Source organism: Eubalaena glacialis, chromosome 13 (assembly GCF_028564815.1).
Source record: "Eubalaena glacialis isolate mEubGla1 chromosome 13, mEubGla1.1.hap2.+ XY, whole genome shotgun sequence".
Lineage (NCBI taxonomy): Eukaryota > Metazoa > Chordata > Mammalia > Artiodactyla > Balaenidae > Eubalaena > Eubalaena glacialis.
Window position 1 is genome coordinate 13,872,833 of NC_083728.1, and position 16,235 is coordinate 13,889,067.

At 44.4% G+C, this 16,235-nt stretch overlaps 2 protein-coding genes across 8 annotated transcripts in view; one reads left to right on the forward strand and one right to left on the reverse strand.

The window, feature by feature from the left end:
* Window positions 1-4,718, forward strand: part of SULF2 (sulfatase 2) — a 142,512-nt gene extending 137,794 nt beyond the window's left edge. For 3 of the 4 annotated variants that reach the window (XM_061210358.1, XM_061210357.1, XM_061210356.1), the window contains exons 16-21: window positions 135-304; window positions 524-666; window positions 1,746-1,869; window positions 2,578-2,611; window positions 2,853-2,906; window positions 3,870-4,718. In XM_061210358.1, the coding sequence (XP_061066341.1) occupies window positions 135-304; window positions 524-666; window positions 1,746-1,869; window positions 2,578-2,611; window positions 2,853-2,906; window positions 3,870-3,900 (556 nt within the window). In that variant the 3' untranslated portion in view covers window positions 3,901-4,718. The remainder of the gene's footprint in view (window positions 1-134; window positions 305-523; window positions 667-1,745; window positions 1,870-2,577; window positions 2,612-2,852; window positions 2,907-3,869) is intronic. The other variant, XM_061210359.1, reaches the window with a different exon arrangement.
* Window positions 4,719-5,381: 663 nt separating this feature from the next.
* NCOA3 (nuclear receptor coactivator 3) overlaps window positions 5,382-16,235 on the reverse strand; it is a 119,758-nt gene continuing 108,904 nt past the window's right edge. For 3 of the 4 annotated variants that reach the window (XM_061210233.1, XM_061210234.1, XM_061210236.1), the window contains 6 exons: window positions 13,767-14,060; window positions 12,597-12,701; window positions 10,785-11,016; window positions 9,806-9,980; window positions 9,163-9,304; window positions 5,382-8,844 (listed from right to left, as the gene is read on the reverse strand). In XM_061210233.1, coding sequence (XP_061066216.1) covers window positions 8,833-8,844; window positions 9,163-9,304; window positions 9,806-9,980; window positions 10,785-11,016; window positions 12,597-12,701; window positions 13,767-14,060 — 960 coding nt within the window. In that variant the 3' untranslated portion in view covers window positions 5,382-8,832. The remainder of the gene's footprint in view (window positions 8,845-9,162; window positions 9,305-9,805; window positions 9,981-10,784; window positions 11,017-12,596; window positions 12,702-13,766; window positions 14,061-16,235) is intronic. The other variant, XM_061210235.1, reaches the window with a different exon arrangement.

Here is a 16,235-nt window from a genome sequence, read left to right on the forward strand (position 1 = left end):
CCCTGCCAAGGACCTGGGCAAGGGGCCTTCCCTTTGGGAACCCTCCAGGGCCACGACCCTGGCTCCCTGGGCAGGAAGAGGCTCCAGGGTGAGGCCGGGGGAGGTGTGAGGGGTGCGGCCCTGTGTGCCCCTAGGAAGGGTTTGCAGGAGAAGGACAAGGTGTGGCTGCTGCGGGAGCAGAAGCGCAAGAAGAAACTCCGCAAGCTGCTCAGGCGCCTGCGGAACAACGACACGTGCAGCATGCCCGGCCTCACGTGCTTCACCCACGACAACCAGCACTGGCAGACGGCGCCCCTCTGGACGCGTGAGCCAGCCGGGCCCAGGGCGGGGGCTCCTCCCGGGGGGCCCAGGGCCCCAGCGCCCCCCAGCTTGTGAGCGCTTCCTGGCCAGACCCTGAGGGTCTTTCGGGAACAGGTCCCCCGGCAACCTCAGGGGTCAAGTGCTCCGGCAGGACGGGCAGGAAGGGGCTGGGGGCTGGCAGCCAGGGCCTCCTCGGCTCAGGGCGTGCTCTCTTCCCTGGCAGTGGGGCCCTTCTGCGCCTGCACCAGCGCCAACAACAACACGTACTGGTGCATGAGGACCATCAATGAGACCCACAACTTCCTCTTCTGTGAATTTGCAACCGGCTTCCTGGAGTACTTTGATCTCAACACAGACCCCTACCAGGTACGGGCAACACAGGCTGGAGAAATGGGGCCCCTGCCAGGTAGGCCCCCCCACCCCGAGGAAGTGATAACCGGTTTTTCAAGTCCCACTGAGTCTCTAAGACAGCAGAAGTGAGTTGAAGCCACCAGGAAGGCTGGGACTGTGTGTGCCATCCGCCCTTCCCGCCTCCGTCTTCCTGCGTCCGGGTACAGCCTCTTCCCTCCAACTTACGCACCTGGCACGGTTCCAGCAGGCTTTGTGGGATCTTGGGAAGACGCCTACAACTTTGGAGGCTCAGGGGTCCTTAGGGTCAGGCCAAACCCTACAGATGATAGGCCGGTAACTAACACTCAGGCAGCCCTTACTCCGCGCTTCCCCTATATTAACCCAACCGAACACATGCGGGACTGAAGCAGCCACGGAGCCTGGTGACTGGAACGTGCGTGTCCCTTCTGAAACAGATGGTCACGACCCAGCTTCAGCGCTAGAGCTTCTCAGTAGCATGGCCTTGGCATTGCCCAGTCTTCCATGTTTCAAGAAAAGCCTGAAAGTAATCTTTTACACGATTTGTAAGTGCAAGCAACTCGATTGTCTTGTTTTGCTCTAATTACCATACAGGCCACCAGTCTTTCTCCTTTGATAGGTCATCCCTGTATTTTACAAAAGGGGGTGACAGAGCTGGTAGGTTAGTGGGTCACCAGCAATTCCCAGACCAGGTAAGGACAAGGTCACTCACCCAGCCCTTCGCCAGATGGCTGCTTTTCCATCAAGAGGACCTGAGGGACTGTGAAGGAAGGCTGCTTAAAAATACAGGGCTGGGAAGGGCTTCTTTCCAAGCTTGGTAAATTTCCTGACCAGTGGCTCCAGGAGTTCAATGTGACGTACACAGAGGTGGTTTTTATTTTGAGATTTCATGCATGTGGGGCTAGAGGCAAAAGGTAGTTCTAACTGTTCCAAACCCCAGCTCTTGTGGAAGTAGAAGTCACCATCCCTTCACACCTTGTACTCCCCACCTGCCTGAAGTCCCCCAGCTGGTAGAAGGGGGCGGGGGGGGGGTCCCTGTCTTCACCTTGTTGATAACCTACCTTTTTTCCAACCAGTTGATGAATGCAGTGAACACCCTGGACAGGGATGTCCTCAATCAGCTACACGTGCAGCTCATGGAGCTGAGGAGCTGCAAGGGTTACAAGCAGTGTAACCCCCGGACCCGGAACATGGACCTGGGTGAGCAGGTGCCCCAGCGTGGTGCAGGGTGACCACAGGAGGGGATTGAGGCGGTCCTGTCTGAGGAGTGAATCCAGAATCACCAGGAGTTGGTGAATTCTCACCAGTAGCTATAATATCACCTTCCTAACATTCACCAACCACGTGTTCCTTTTACGATAAGTGCCATCACTTACCCATCACTATAAGCCCGCCAGGGTGCTAAGTGTTTTACATGCATAAACTGACAGGCCTTCTGACAACTCTCTGAGGTGAATCTGCTTGTCCTCGTTTTATGGATGAGTAACGTGACTGGGTCCAGAGCCCACGCACTTGGTCACACTACCACATCCTCTGGGAAATTTGCCGAGAGCCCACACTCGGGATCTCCCCGCTGCCCTCGGCTATCTGTCCTCTGTAGCATAGGTGTTCCGTGCCCACGTGTGGCTCCCCCACTGTGACCAAGGTCGGTGCTGAATGACTGCAACAGAAGCCTGAAACCGATAAGAGGCCACGAGAGTGTAGGCGACCTACCAAGGGTCTTAGGGACAGATCACCTGGTAATTCAGTCCCCTCTGTCTAGGAGCCACTACCAACGTCATGGGTTTGTGACAAAAAACCTGAAGTGTTTTAAAGAAGAAAAAGAGGCAGTTATATAGTTTGTCCTTGCTTGTGCCACTTTTGCCCTAATTTACCTGTTTCCATGTTGTACATTTCTCTCTCCTTTAGGACTGAAAGATGGAGGAAGCTATGAGCAATACAGGTATTGCTTTTGCTTTTAAAGCCTGACAATCGCCCCATATGGTGGCCCATCCTGTAGTCTAACCTCGAGGTTGCACGTGTGAGGTTGGGATGCTACCTTTCTCTGGTCTGCCAGGGGCCTAGCTCACCCACCAGCGATAGGTGTCCACTAAGAGACCTTCTGTGTCTAGTTCTTTGGGGGTCACTTTTTCTTTCTTGGTGATGGTTAACACTCTTTCTCCTTTTGACACTCGAAAACTTAGGCAGTTTCAGCGTCGAAAGTGGCCAGAAATGAAGAGACCTTCTTCCAAATCACTGTGAGTTGAGGAACCAGTTTACCAATAGAGATCTGGCCTGATCCGCTTCGTTTTGCCGAGGCTGTTCTGCATGCGTGCCCTTTCTCACTTATTCCTCTCATCTGTTGCCATAAGAGGGGAAGCAGTCATGTCAGTCTTTCCCATAAAATAACATACTTGGATACATTTCATGTTCTAGATTAATACTTTGTCTAATACACCGTTGTTCTCCACATCATCATCTGTGCTTGGTAAGCTCAAGGCCTTCCTGAGAGGCTGAGAACCATGTCAGTCGGCTAAGTGCCAGGCATCTTGAAGGCTGTGGCTGCAGAGGTGCTACTTGGTCCACAGTGTCAGCGGCAAGGTGGCATCACTGAATAGTTTCCAAAACATCCGTGCTACGAACTCCAGGGCCAACAGAGGCTGGTAGGGGCCAGGAGGCTGTGGCAACCTGCAGAGGTCACTCTGGTCTAAAGAGAATGGAATGGGATGCAATTTGAATCCTCTGCTTCATCGAGAAAATCCAGAAACGTAGATATGTGTGAGAATTTGTTAATGCTGGCAACTAATTTACCATGAAGTTACCATGCAGGCCAACCAGCCCCCTTGGTGAGCTGCCATTTGCAACCTCTGGCCTATTCATTTCTGTCTTTTTATGCATATAAACCTGTGTGGCTTTAACAGGAAAAATAATGAGCCAGTTAAGCATTTCTTTGGTGCTACCAGAATGAAAGCACTTGATCTTTACATCTCACTTTCTCCTTAGCCACTATCCTATCCAGATCTTTGAATGACATCTTTGCCAGCCACTGAATGTGTAAGCCAACAACTGACAATCTAGATGATTAGGTGATAGCGAGCCCTGAGGGACCTAGAAATACTCCTCCTCCGCAGCCACATCCTTGAAGCAAAGCTTACTCAGCTGTAGGACCAATGAAGAAATCCATAAGCAGCGTGATACATGAGTTTGCTTTTGTTCTACAGGGGCCAACTGTGGGAAGGCTGGGAAGGTTAAGAAGCACGAGATAGACCTCCAAAAACAGAGGCATCACCTGCACAATGAAAAACTCTGATTTCCAGCAGACCTATGATGTTAGCCAAGAAGCCTGAGACACACAGAATTCGCTTTCAGTCAACGTGGCAGATTCTGGAAGAGAACCATCAGGAGTAGTGAGACTTCTGGAAGTCCATTTTTGCCCTGCTTTTGCTTTGGATTATACCTCACCAGCTGCACAAAATGCATTTTCATATCAAAAAGTCACCACTAACCCTCTCTGAGAGGCTCACAAGGGAAGAACAGCAGAGAGATTTTCTTGGAAATTTTCCCCAAGGGTGAAAGTCACTGGAATTTTTTTAAATCACAGGGTAAGAACCACCCTGTTTTGGGAAGAACCACCCTGTTTTAAATCCTCTTATTCTTTTGGTCCTTCACAAAGAAGGAACTAGGAAGCAGGACAGAGGCAGGAAATGGTGACCGAGTTTCACAATGAGTCAACAGCACAAAAGTCATAAATTTATACTTCACACGATAACCCTGGTTGCCTCTGAAGAAACTGACTTCACTGTATATATGTGACTATTTACATGTAACCAGCTCGGGAACTTTTAGGGGAATTATTTGACTAATAAGAAAACCCAATTTTCAAGAGTGGTGGTGTCAATAAACGCTGTGGCCCATGTAAAAAAAAACCCCGTGCAGTTGTAGACTTTCCTCTTCCTGACCAGATGCCATTTCTCCCAGGATTCCTTTGTTATCTGTCCCAGAACTGATGTTTTTTAAAGTCCTGCAAAGACATGAAGTTGATGTATGTCCCAAGTTTTAATAAAATTGTATTTGTAAAGAAATTTTGTAGTCTAAGTATTGTCAAACAATGTTGAAAACCCCAGCCAGTGACCAGCAGTTGGTATGAGAGAACCTTTGACATTTTCTAAAAGGCCATTCTTAGGAGTCTTTTTGGTGTGTTTGGTTTTTTTTTTTTTTGTTAAAAAGCATTCAAGATACCACCAGTCAACACCTTTTTGGAAGGAGACACCATGGGTTTAGATGGTTTTTTAAAAGGGAATACATGGTTATAAATTGACTAGAATTTACCATACTTCAGGGACCTCAAAGGTAAGTCTCATATCACACCAGCTTTAGGACCTCACTTTTTAAAAGTATTAACCAACTGCAAAGCAACTCACCTCATCCAGCCCTTCGTCGTGTACCAGGTAGTCCCACGGCTAAAGGTAGCTGTCGGAACACTAGACTGGGAGGAGGAGGAACTTCAGCCATCACCTGGCCCAGCACGTTTCTCCCTGACACACGACCCCTAAGCACTTACCTCGTGTAAGAACAGGGCCATGCTTTCAAGATTTCTTTTAACCTCACAGAAACTGCTACTATTATCTGCAATAGGATTCCTTAGCCTTATCTCTTACCCTTTATCCAATCGGGATTTAAAAAAAAAAAAAAAGTGGCACACTCTCAGCCTTCAATTTTAAATAGAAACCTTTATTTACAATGACGTCCAAAATGATCAACAAAGGAGTCACAGCTTACCACTCAACCATCTCATAAGTTATCCCATGTGGTTTGGATTCTTTGCAGTGTGATTTATATTTTTTAAAAACATCATTTAATGTAAACTTGATTGAAAGTGAATTCATTCTCAATACTGTAAGTCAATTCCTGAGAATTTAAATATTGCTCTCAGAATGACATGTCCATCTTCTTCAAAATTCCATATATTGGAAAGAGAAAAAGAGAAGGAAAAAAAAAGAGAACACCCTGCTCATGATTAAACAGTCTGCCTTGGAGCCACGTAACAGCTCCTGCTCCTCTGCAGCAGGGGAAAGTTCATCCACCCAAGAGGTTTTACTCCTATGAATTTCCCACTTGTGAACAAATGCACGGATTCTGCAAATAAAAAGGGAACTGGACAGGCATATGGGTAGCTGGCAATCCATTCTGTTTACTTTCCAGCTGCATCTGTCTATGGATCAAGGAACTTATAGGACAGCAAGCCAGCTATGTTCTGTAGTACCCCGCCCCTATACACCCCCGACTCACCTTAGATATTAAATACTGATTAACTAAGCAGTCCTATTGATTGATATTTACACCTTTCCATCAAGATGCACAGTTTAGAAAAGTGGCATCATAATATGAACATTAACAATGGATTTCTCTTTGTTTTTTTAAAGGAAGAAACGTATCTCCTTTATATCATTTTGATCTTTATAAAATATATATATATTTATATTTATATATCTTTGGATTCAGCAAAAAAGTAGGTACTGGAAATATCTCACATTCTAAAAGCAGATGAAAACATTACTTACATTGTTCACCCAACAGATACTAAGGTTTAAAAAAGTGGTGGGGGTGAGGGAAGGGGTGAGGAGAGGTAGGCAGAGGAGTACAAAGAGAATTATCCGAAAAAGATAAAACAGGAATAAAGGTAAAAACAACAAATTATCTCAAAGACTGCATCTATTAAAAGGAAACAAAATCTCAAATTTGCACCAATAAAATGAACAAGTAGAAAATATAAAAACTTATAATAAACATTTTTCTTCCATATAAAAAGGGGGTGCTGCCTTCCACTTAGCCTGGAGTCAGGACTGACTGAGGAAAAGAATCACAAAACTTTTTGTTTTTAATTAAAAGTCAAGAAAGGGTAAGAGCACCATTCTATTTCTCCCACACACGTGTGACTTCAACGAGAAAGGTTCAGATACATCTGATACAACTGTGTCTAAAAAGACAGAGACTCTTATTCAGCTCTGCCTCTGTCTCCAGACCAGAGGATGTGTTATCTAAAAAGTACAGGCCACTCGGATGGAAGCTGATGGATTTATAATCTTAGATTTGTTTTTAACCAGGTGGGGGGAGTGTGAAACTCAAATCCACTCTAGTGGTGGTTCTGGAAACAGGTTTCACTTACCCATAAGTCAAAGAAATTAAATGATCTCACTTTCAGAGACACCTAGAAATATTGGCTAAACGTGTGAAAAAATTTCAACTGGCTCTCAGTTATTGCTAGGAAATGACACCAAGGCTAACAGACATTTGAAATTCATAGATAGTCCGAAAACCCAATTTCATTCAACTGTTTGAACCTGATAAAGTAAACCAGGTAAAGGGAATTAAACTTGACTTTCTTCCCTATTCCCAACTGACAAGTGGCAGCAGCAGAAAGGGACGGGAGCAGAGCAGGGAGGGAATGCAAAGGCGCCCAATCAGACCTCGGCTCTGAATCGCATGAAACTGGCTGCTATGGAGACTGAACTCCTTAGGAAATAACCATGATGCTACTCCTCCAATTCTCGGGGGAAAACATCACGGTAGTGGAAGGACAAGACAAGCTGAGCAGACACCAGGAACCACACACCGAGGATTCTACGCCTGAGATCTCAATGTGGGACTCAGGTCCTAGCAACCAAAACCTTAGAGCACTCCTAAAATGGATGAGAAGACAACGTATTCACTTTTTAAAAAAAATACCATGAATTGCCATTTAATTTATGGACTGCTTAAAATCCAAGATTCTTCTTTGAAATCAAATTGCTTGATCTTTTAAAATCCTTGGTATCTGGTTTTTTTTTTTAAGTTTATTTCCCCGTATCTATTCTCTCCCCTCAAATTAACAAAGTGCTTAGTTCTGGTAGAGAAATTTTTTAAAAAAATTTAAATGTCTACATCTAAATGATCTCTTTAAAAAGCATTTAGATTAAGAGATTGAAAACAAGCGAGGCATCTAAGGCTGGGGGCAAGGAAAAGCTGTTGGCCACTGCCCCATCCCCCAGGCCACAAAATTCAGGGGATGACTTCTGTTGGTAACCTCACCATGCTGAACTTACTGAAATCAACAATGTTAAATATTTAGTTTCACAAACTCTGTAAAAATGAGTTGTTGTGACCTACAAAAAAGGTATATACATATTTTACATAATACAATATCTTAAAGGTCATATTTACAAAAGAAATTCTATTCACAGAAACACTGCGAAATTCTGATTCAGAATGCAGTACCTGGCCTTGGGTTTTCTGCAGTTTATTTTCAAAAAGCATTAATTATTGCTCTACCATATAGGCAAAGGGTGAAACCAGTACTTTCAACAACAACAACAAAAAAAAAATCACAGTTCTTGTCCAACAGATTAGACAAAAACTAGGTATGTGGTTCACCGTTCCTCAAGACCTCGAGAATATTGCATTTATCCATTACTTTTTAAATAAAGTGCACTCCGCTGCACGTTAGCATATGAAAAACTGCCACTGACTGCTGCAATTAAATACTGTCATCTATTTTCCCTTCTACAAAGCCATTTGACACCAAGGACAATTCCTGGAGGTGAAGTATTACAGGACAGTAGGGGCAGATAAAAATGCTATTTAGGAAAAAGCCTAGGACAACCAAGAGTAGGGTCAGAGCAACTCAACACTATCCTTAAGGGAGAACTTTGAAATGCCCACTCCCGGGACAGAACCTGATAGTGACAAAAACACTCGAGGTTGGGACCATGCTCTTCACCCAATACCGCAACTATCAAGACACCGGATGTTCTAATCTCTTGATTTCTCCAATGTTCTCTGGCCCACCTACATTTTTTCCAAAGACTTTGGATAGCCAAGCAGAAAAAAGTGACACCGGACAGTTCTGTGATCAGTAACACTCCGTGCCTCCACAATCACATCCTGAAAAGGCAGAACGCCAAAAATATTTCTGTTTTAAACACCATGATACATAGGAGGAGGGAAAAATTAACAGGTAGATATCACGCTTCAGCTTAAAATCCAGTCCTGCCTGCTCAAATGACATCACTTGAAATACCCTTGATGGAGATCAAAGCTGGTCCTTTCTTCAAAGCTGGGTGCCTAGACAATGATTCTTTACTCCCAATAATCCTAGTGCAGTGTCATTTGTACAGTGATTTCCTTGGAGGTCCTGGGGTAGAGATGTCAGCAATATTTCTGTTGGCAACCAGAAGTAACATGAGTAAAACACACACTTTGCCCAACAGAAAAGAATCTGTTATGTCTACACTGACGGCTTGCAACATGGCTCTGGCTGACTGATTCAGTTCTTAGATCCCAGATTTCTGAAAGTATCAACTGGCCCAATGCCTTCAAACCAAAAGTTTTTTCAATGATTACATATATTTTTAAGTTATACATCCAAGTTTAAAATCTACCTAGGACCTTTAACATTACAGTTGAGGCTCTGGTTCTCTCCAGAGAACAGGAAAAATTTTTTGAGAAAGGTAAGGAACAGATCCCCTCACCCCGTACCTGATCAGGACCCATCGGCATGCCAGTCATGGGCATGGAGTTCATGTTCATCTGTCCCATGGGACCACTGCTGCCATTCATGTGCACCATACTGTATGCTGCAGGATTCCCCTGGTGGGCAAACTGCTGCTGGGAAAAAGAGCTGTAAAGAAAGCAGGAAATTACCTCCTGGGTCATTTTCATAACACAGGACATGCACACAGAGACTACCGCAATTTTGTCAATGTCGCTGTACTCAAGCAGAGAACAACATGAGCAAGAAAACTCTGACAGCCTGCCTTCTATCTTTCACAGCTGTCTGTACTCACTACCCTCGTGGAGATGCGCACAGTAGGAAGGCTTCTCAAAACAGATGAGCCAAATCACACACTCTCTAATGTAAGCCTAGGACCTTTCATCTCCCCATCCAAACAGGCTTGGCTGAAAAACAGAGACTAATTCCCTGAATTTCTGGCACTAGAATGTGGCCGACTTTTACGAAGTCCCTATTCCGGGAATTCCCCAGCAGTCCAGTAGTTAAGACTCTGCAATTTCACTGCCGAGGGCTTGGGTTCAATCCCTGATCAGGGAACTGAGATCCCGCAAGCCAAGCGGCTCAGCCAAAAAAAAAAAAAAAAAAAAAAAAAAATTCCCTGTTCTTCACCTGTTCCTGGTCAGGGTTCCTGACGGCCAGCCCTTCATTTCCGAGGACTGATACATGGGTGCGGTCTGAGGGTGCTGCATCATGGGATTCTGGGAGGGACCCATTCTTGATGATATCATCGCACTGGGAGGACTAGGCACTCGACCAAAGGCTGGATCTGGCTGTTGTCCCATTCCTTTAAAAAGAAAGAAGAAGAAAAAGAAATTACAATGCTCAAATGCTACCTCCTTAGAATATCAGCTTTCTATAGTAACTTGAGGTTCTTTTTTAAAGGTGGGGGAATGTGTTAAGTATAAGGTATAAAGATGCTGCCTGCCAGTAATTCTTGCTTCTCACCAAGGTGACAACTAGAGTAACAGGCTTACTACAGAGATGCACACTGGGTGGATCCCCCGAAGGGCACTTACTTCTGTGAGCTTTCTGTATAAAAAGGACACCATACCACGCTGCTCCTCACTCCATCCCCCTTTAGAGGGCAAAGAGCTGTGTCCCCAGCTGACAGGGACGCATCCTCAAATGTCATCTCTGCAATAGATACCTCTAGCCCCACTCCCACCACGTTCCTGGAACCTCACAAAGGCATGACTGTAATTAATATGTCCAAGCCACCAAGAAAAGGAACTCAAAAAGCCCACACAGTGCATTGCTCTCACTGTTGGGAGATGGCAGAGTTCTACTATGCTGGGACATACTGGAGGGGACCTGGTAAGTCTTTCTTCCAAATTAAGATGTGGGGAACTGTAAAAATAAGACCCGGGGGGAAAAAACCTGAACTATGATAGATCATCTACCTCAATGACAATCACCTGTGCACTGCAGTAGACATTTTTGTTCTGTTATTTTTTAATTAATTTTGTTTCTCTTGTGAAATAACAAGAGAGTGAATAGCATTTGTTTCTAATATACAACAGACCTAGTGACTCTTACAGCCGTAGGAATGTTACTTTGGGGAAGACATTATTATCCCTGACAAATTTACCATAATTTGGTGGATACGGAAACTGCTGGGGTGGAGCTTGTGGCATGGCAGGCCCTGCCAGGACTCCGTCCATGGTGGGGGACGCAGTCACGTTAGGGGGTGGACTGAAGGCCTGGGTTTGCTGCTGCTGTTGCTGCTGCTGCATCATCATCGCCACCCTCTGCTGTCGGAAGTGGTGACTCAGCAGCTCTCTGCTGCGCTGGGCGACCATCTGGGCGTTAAGGAAACCCTGCTAATACCCGAGAAAGAACGCAATTACACACATGTGGCAAGAGCTAGCCAATTTCATACACGCAGTGCCCCCATGACACATGAGGTATCAGAAAGAAAAAACACCCAATGCCTTTCTATATAATTACAAAAAAGGAAACGCACAATTCTCATTATGGTGAAGGCTTTCTGGCTCGGTGTGGGTATGGGCGTTGGGGGAGCAGAACAGGGGCCTGGAAATTACTGGGGGCTAGGGGACGAAAGCAGACAAGTCACCGGGCTTTGCCATAGTTAGAAAACATTCCTCAAAGTGAGAGAACGTGTAGGAGTAGAATTTGAGGACAAACTTTTCAAAAACTATGAAATAAAACAGCAAGAAGAAAAGGGGCAGGCATGAGACTATGTTTGGGGGAGAAACAAAAAGGGAAGCCAAAAACAAAGGGATGGGGTTATACTCAGAGAAGCAGGAATCCACCCCAGAAGCTCTTGTAGTCTCTCTAAACCTTCTGACAGAAGAAGTGAAGGGTAAGGAGGTGACGTGATCAAAGCACTGAACAAGGAAGCTGACCTGTTGATTTGCCAGCTGGGAGAGATCATCACCAAAAAGCAAACATTTATCCTCTTTTTGGAAAGCATCCTAGCTCAGCTTATACAGGAGGTCTGACTATCAAGAAAATATATAGGTATCGGTACTTCCGAGTAGGTCTAACAGCGAAAACTAGGCATTTCAGAATTGTTGTTGTTTAACAATACTTCAAACCACAGTAGGGATTTTCGTGTAGTCATCTGCCTTGTGCACACTAAGGAAATGCCTTAATATAGTGTCCACCATGCGCTGGAGGCAGACAGAACTGTAACAGCATTCCTCCCACTATGGGAAGTCAGGTCATCTCAGAGGCTGTCACTGAGAGTGGGATTATAAATTATTTATTTTCTTCTTTATACTTCTTGTAATTTCAAATTCTACCCAGTGAGCATGTGGTTTCACAATCCAGGAACAGAAAAAAGTTTACAGATTTGTTATTTGCAATCCCTGAAAAGTAAATGGTAGCTGTTTTCACAACACAGCAACTGATCACAAAGGGAATCAATTTTTTCATTAATTTTTATTGGAGTACAGTTGCTTTACAATGTTCTGTTAGTTTCTACTGTACAGCAAAGTGAATCAGCTATATGTATACATATATCCCCTCTTTTTTGGATTTCCTTCCCATTTAGGTCACCACAGAGCACTGAGCAAAGCTCCCTGAGCTATACAGCAGGTTCTCATTAGTTATCTTTTTTATACACAGTATCAATCGTGTATAATGTATGTCAATCCCAGTCTCCCAATTCATCCCACCCCACCCCCGGGGAATTAACTTTAAAAACATGAATCAGTGGTTTTTAATAAAAGAACCTCTCTTCCTCTGATTCTTCCTAGTTACCAGTAGGAGAGACAAAGGGAAGAAGAAAAGTGTGATGGGACCATGGGATGGGTTCTTACACAAGAAATCTGGGATTATGTACTGTCTTTGTTTAATAAACACTTACTGAGAGCTGAGCATGGGCCAAGCCCTGTGCGGGGCATTCAGCCCTGAACACGGAGAGACTGATTCTCACCTGGGAGTTGACCTGGGGCTGCATCATGGGCCTCATCACCGCAGCCCCACCAGCAGTGGGGTTTTCCATTTTCATTTCAAGTGCCTGACGGCTCTGATTCAAAAACTGGGAAGACACAGGGTGGTGAGAATGCAAGTGGAGCACGTTAATGAGCCCAAACAGCTGTCCACACCCTTGGCACCACCCAGCGAGGTCACCTCTAAACCCATTAACCGGGCTAAGTCATGGCTAAGCTGAACCGGCACACTTTCACATTTCAAAAAGGTTGGTGCTGGAAAGCCCTTGGCTGCCATGTGAGGCCTTCATGTTCAGCAACAGGCAGAAAAGTGAAAGTGCAATTCTGCAGCTTAAAGAATGTCTTCCACAGGAACTCAAAGGATTTATAAAGTCAGATTTTCTCTGGGATTACTTAGGCTATTAGGGAAATTGCTTTAATTTGATCAAAGTAACACTGGAAAAAACTACTTCTGCTACCATTTCCTGGGTAATTTTTAGTGGAAAGAAATGGTAAAAAATGATACCATGAACGTATTAACACAGCTTTCCTGAGTACCTACGCTGACTTTTAGGAACATTAATACACTGGGAGAGTCTCCGGCTCACTGGATTCTCAATTCACTCATCTGCTTATGTGGTTCGATTCCCCCACATTTAAGAACTCAGTGCACTCAAGATACAAAATAAAAATAAATTTTTAAAAATGTGTTACGAAGGAAACAACGGAAAAAAAATATTAAAAGAGCTCAAGTTGTATAACACATCTAGAAAGCAGAGGTTCCTTAAAGAAACTGCTCAAATCAATAAGGTTTCAACATCTGGCTATTAACATTAAGGACTTTTTTTAATAATAGAAATTATCTACCTCTAAGACTACGAAGCCAACAAGAAGCACTCTTCTCCCCCAAGAGCAATCCTCTCTGACATTTTTTATTTTTCAACCTGTACAGTAGAATATTCTTATAGAAAGGTATCCAATTCTAGTACAACCACTCCCTAGCAAGGAACCATCCATACAAATAAAATGTTACACAGAAATGAAAACGGAAGGAATTTCTTTAGTTGACGAGGGATAGAGAGCCAGTGGCAAGAGCCCTGAAAGAACACAGTCCAAAAACAAATGAAAGAGGAGGAGGCCAAAGGGAAAGTTGCTTCGGGCGTGTGACTGGTTACCTGCTGGCCCTGCAGCCTCTGCTGAAGCTGCATTCTAAGTTGCTTGGGAGTGTTTGTCCGGGGTCTCATGATGTTGGCCCGAGGGTGCATTCCTTGGAGAGGAAAACCGCCTTGCTGGTTCATCTGATTCATCATCGAGTTAAAAGGTGGTGATTGTCCCGGAAGACTAAAGCCTCCTTGCACTGGAGGCCCCTGTGTCGGGTACGTCTGCCCATACAATGCTGCCTTCTGCTCCATCATTACTGCCGCTTCTTGGCCTTGGAAAGCATCCTGTTTGGACTCCAAAGCTTGTCCCTAAACATCAAACACATAAATGAACAGTAAAGTACATGTGGGAAAGCAACAGAAATACAATGCTTTAAAGAAGGTGAAAAATATAAGTCAATATATGTGAACAATGATGTTGCAGAATTCCAAAAGCGAAATCAAATTTATTGTCTTAAATTCCATGAGACCAGAGACCAAACCATCTTTTAATAGCTGTGTACTAGTGCTTACGGAGCACAGGGTCTCACACAGGGAGACACTCAAATATTTTCTGAGCCAAATATCTACAATGTATTGAGTACCTGGAGAAATACTACTTGTTCCAGACAAGATTTCTGTACCAACACTGACCTCCCATGCCAAGTGTAAAATAAATCAATTAAAATCACTGTGATTGGGCTTCCCTGGTGGCGCAGTGGTTGAGAATCTGCCTGCCAATGCAGGGGACACGAGTTCGAGCCCTGGTCTGGGAAGATCCCACATGCCGCGGAGCAACTAGGCCCGTGAGCCACAACTAGTAAGCCTGCGCGTCTGGAGCCTGTGCTCCGCAACAAGAGAGGCCGTGATAGTGAGAGGCCCGCGCACCGCTATGAAGAGTGGCCCCCGCTTGCCGCAACTAGAGAAAGCCCTCGCACAGAAACGAAGACCCAACACAGCCAAAAATAAATAAATAAATAAATAAATAATAATTTTTTTTAAAAAATCACTGTGATCAATGAATTCTCATGTCATCTGCACAAGAATGCTTTTGAAGGTGGCAAGAGACGAGTTTAGTAGAGACAGGTAAATTAACAACAGCCCATGTCCCCTGAGGTGTATTCACCACATGAACAAAACCTAAAGGTGGGGCTTCCCTGGTGGCGCAGTGGTTAAGAATCTTCCTGCCAATGCAGGGGACACGGGTTTGAGCCCTGGTCCGGGAAGATCCCACATGCCGCGGAGCAACTAAGCCCGTGCGCCACAACTACTGAGCCTGTGCTCTAGAGCCCGCGAGCCACAACTACGGAGCCCGCATGCCACAACTACTGAAGCCCGCATGCCACAACTACTGAAGCCCGCACGCCTAGAGCCCGTGCTCCGCAACAAGACAAGCCACTGCAATGAGAAGCCCGCACACCGCAATGAAGAGTAGCCCCCGCTCGCCGCCAACTAGAGAAAGCCTGCGTGCAGCAATGAAGACCCAACGCAGCCAAAAATAAATAAATTTATAAAAAAAAAAAGAAACTGGGCAAACTATTTACAATATACAATATAGACAGGTTAACAGTCATCCTGCAAACATGTTTTTTAGAGAAAATTTCTGACATCCCGCCCTATCCTAAGAAAAGGTCCCTTTATTTAAAGGTCTCACAGCATCACATGCCTTTCCTCGTAACCTCTCCTTCACCATGTCTACTTCTATCTGTGTGGTTCCTTGCCTGAGTTCTGGGAGCAGGAAATAAGTTGTTCACTATTGCTCCTCAGTCTCTACGGAAAGACTGATTGGCATATAGAAGACAAATACTTGTTAAATGAAGGAATCAACAATCAGTAACTAAAGTATCGCTACAGATCAACAAAATAAAAACCCCATCAGAACTATTAAACACATCTCAATGGCCAAAAAATATAAAATATGTTCAATCTTGCTAATGAAAGAAATACAAATTAAAACAAGAATCTTTGTTGCCCATCAGACTTGCAAGGATCTGAAAGAATAATCATGCTCAATATTTGTCCCGTCACTTGCTCTTCCACACTGTGGGTTCTTTCATCTTCGTGGGCCATGGCAGCAATGCTGGTGAGGGTGACGGACTGGAGTCATCACACCCTGCTGTGGAAAAGCAGCTATACGATCATCCAGGAAAACTGCCTGAGAGTATGTAGATAAACCTCTAAAATAAGCCCTCCAACCCAATCATCCTTTCTCTTGGATTGTAGCTAGGAAAACAGACAAAGTGAACAAGATGTAAGTAATTCATAGAATTATAACAGAAAGTATTTAGGAACAATTAAATTTTCATCAGTAGATAACTGGTTAAATAGTGTTCAATAAGACAGATACTATTTGGCCATTAAAATTAAAGATGTATACATTAAACAAAAAAGATGATTGACTATGACTTTCATAAAGTAAAACAGGCCACAAAAGTATTTTAAACGTCTGCTTCCTTTTTTTTTTTTTAAATATACACACAAAAGTTACTTATGATTCTTTGTGCC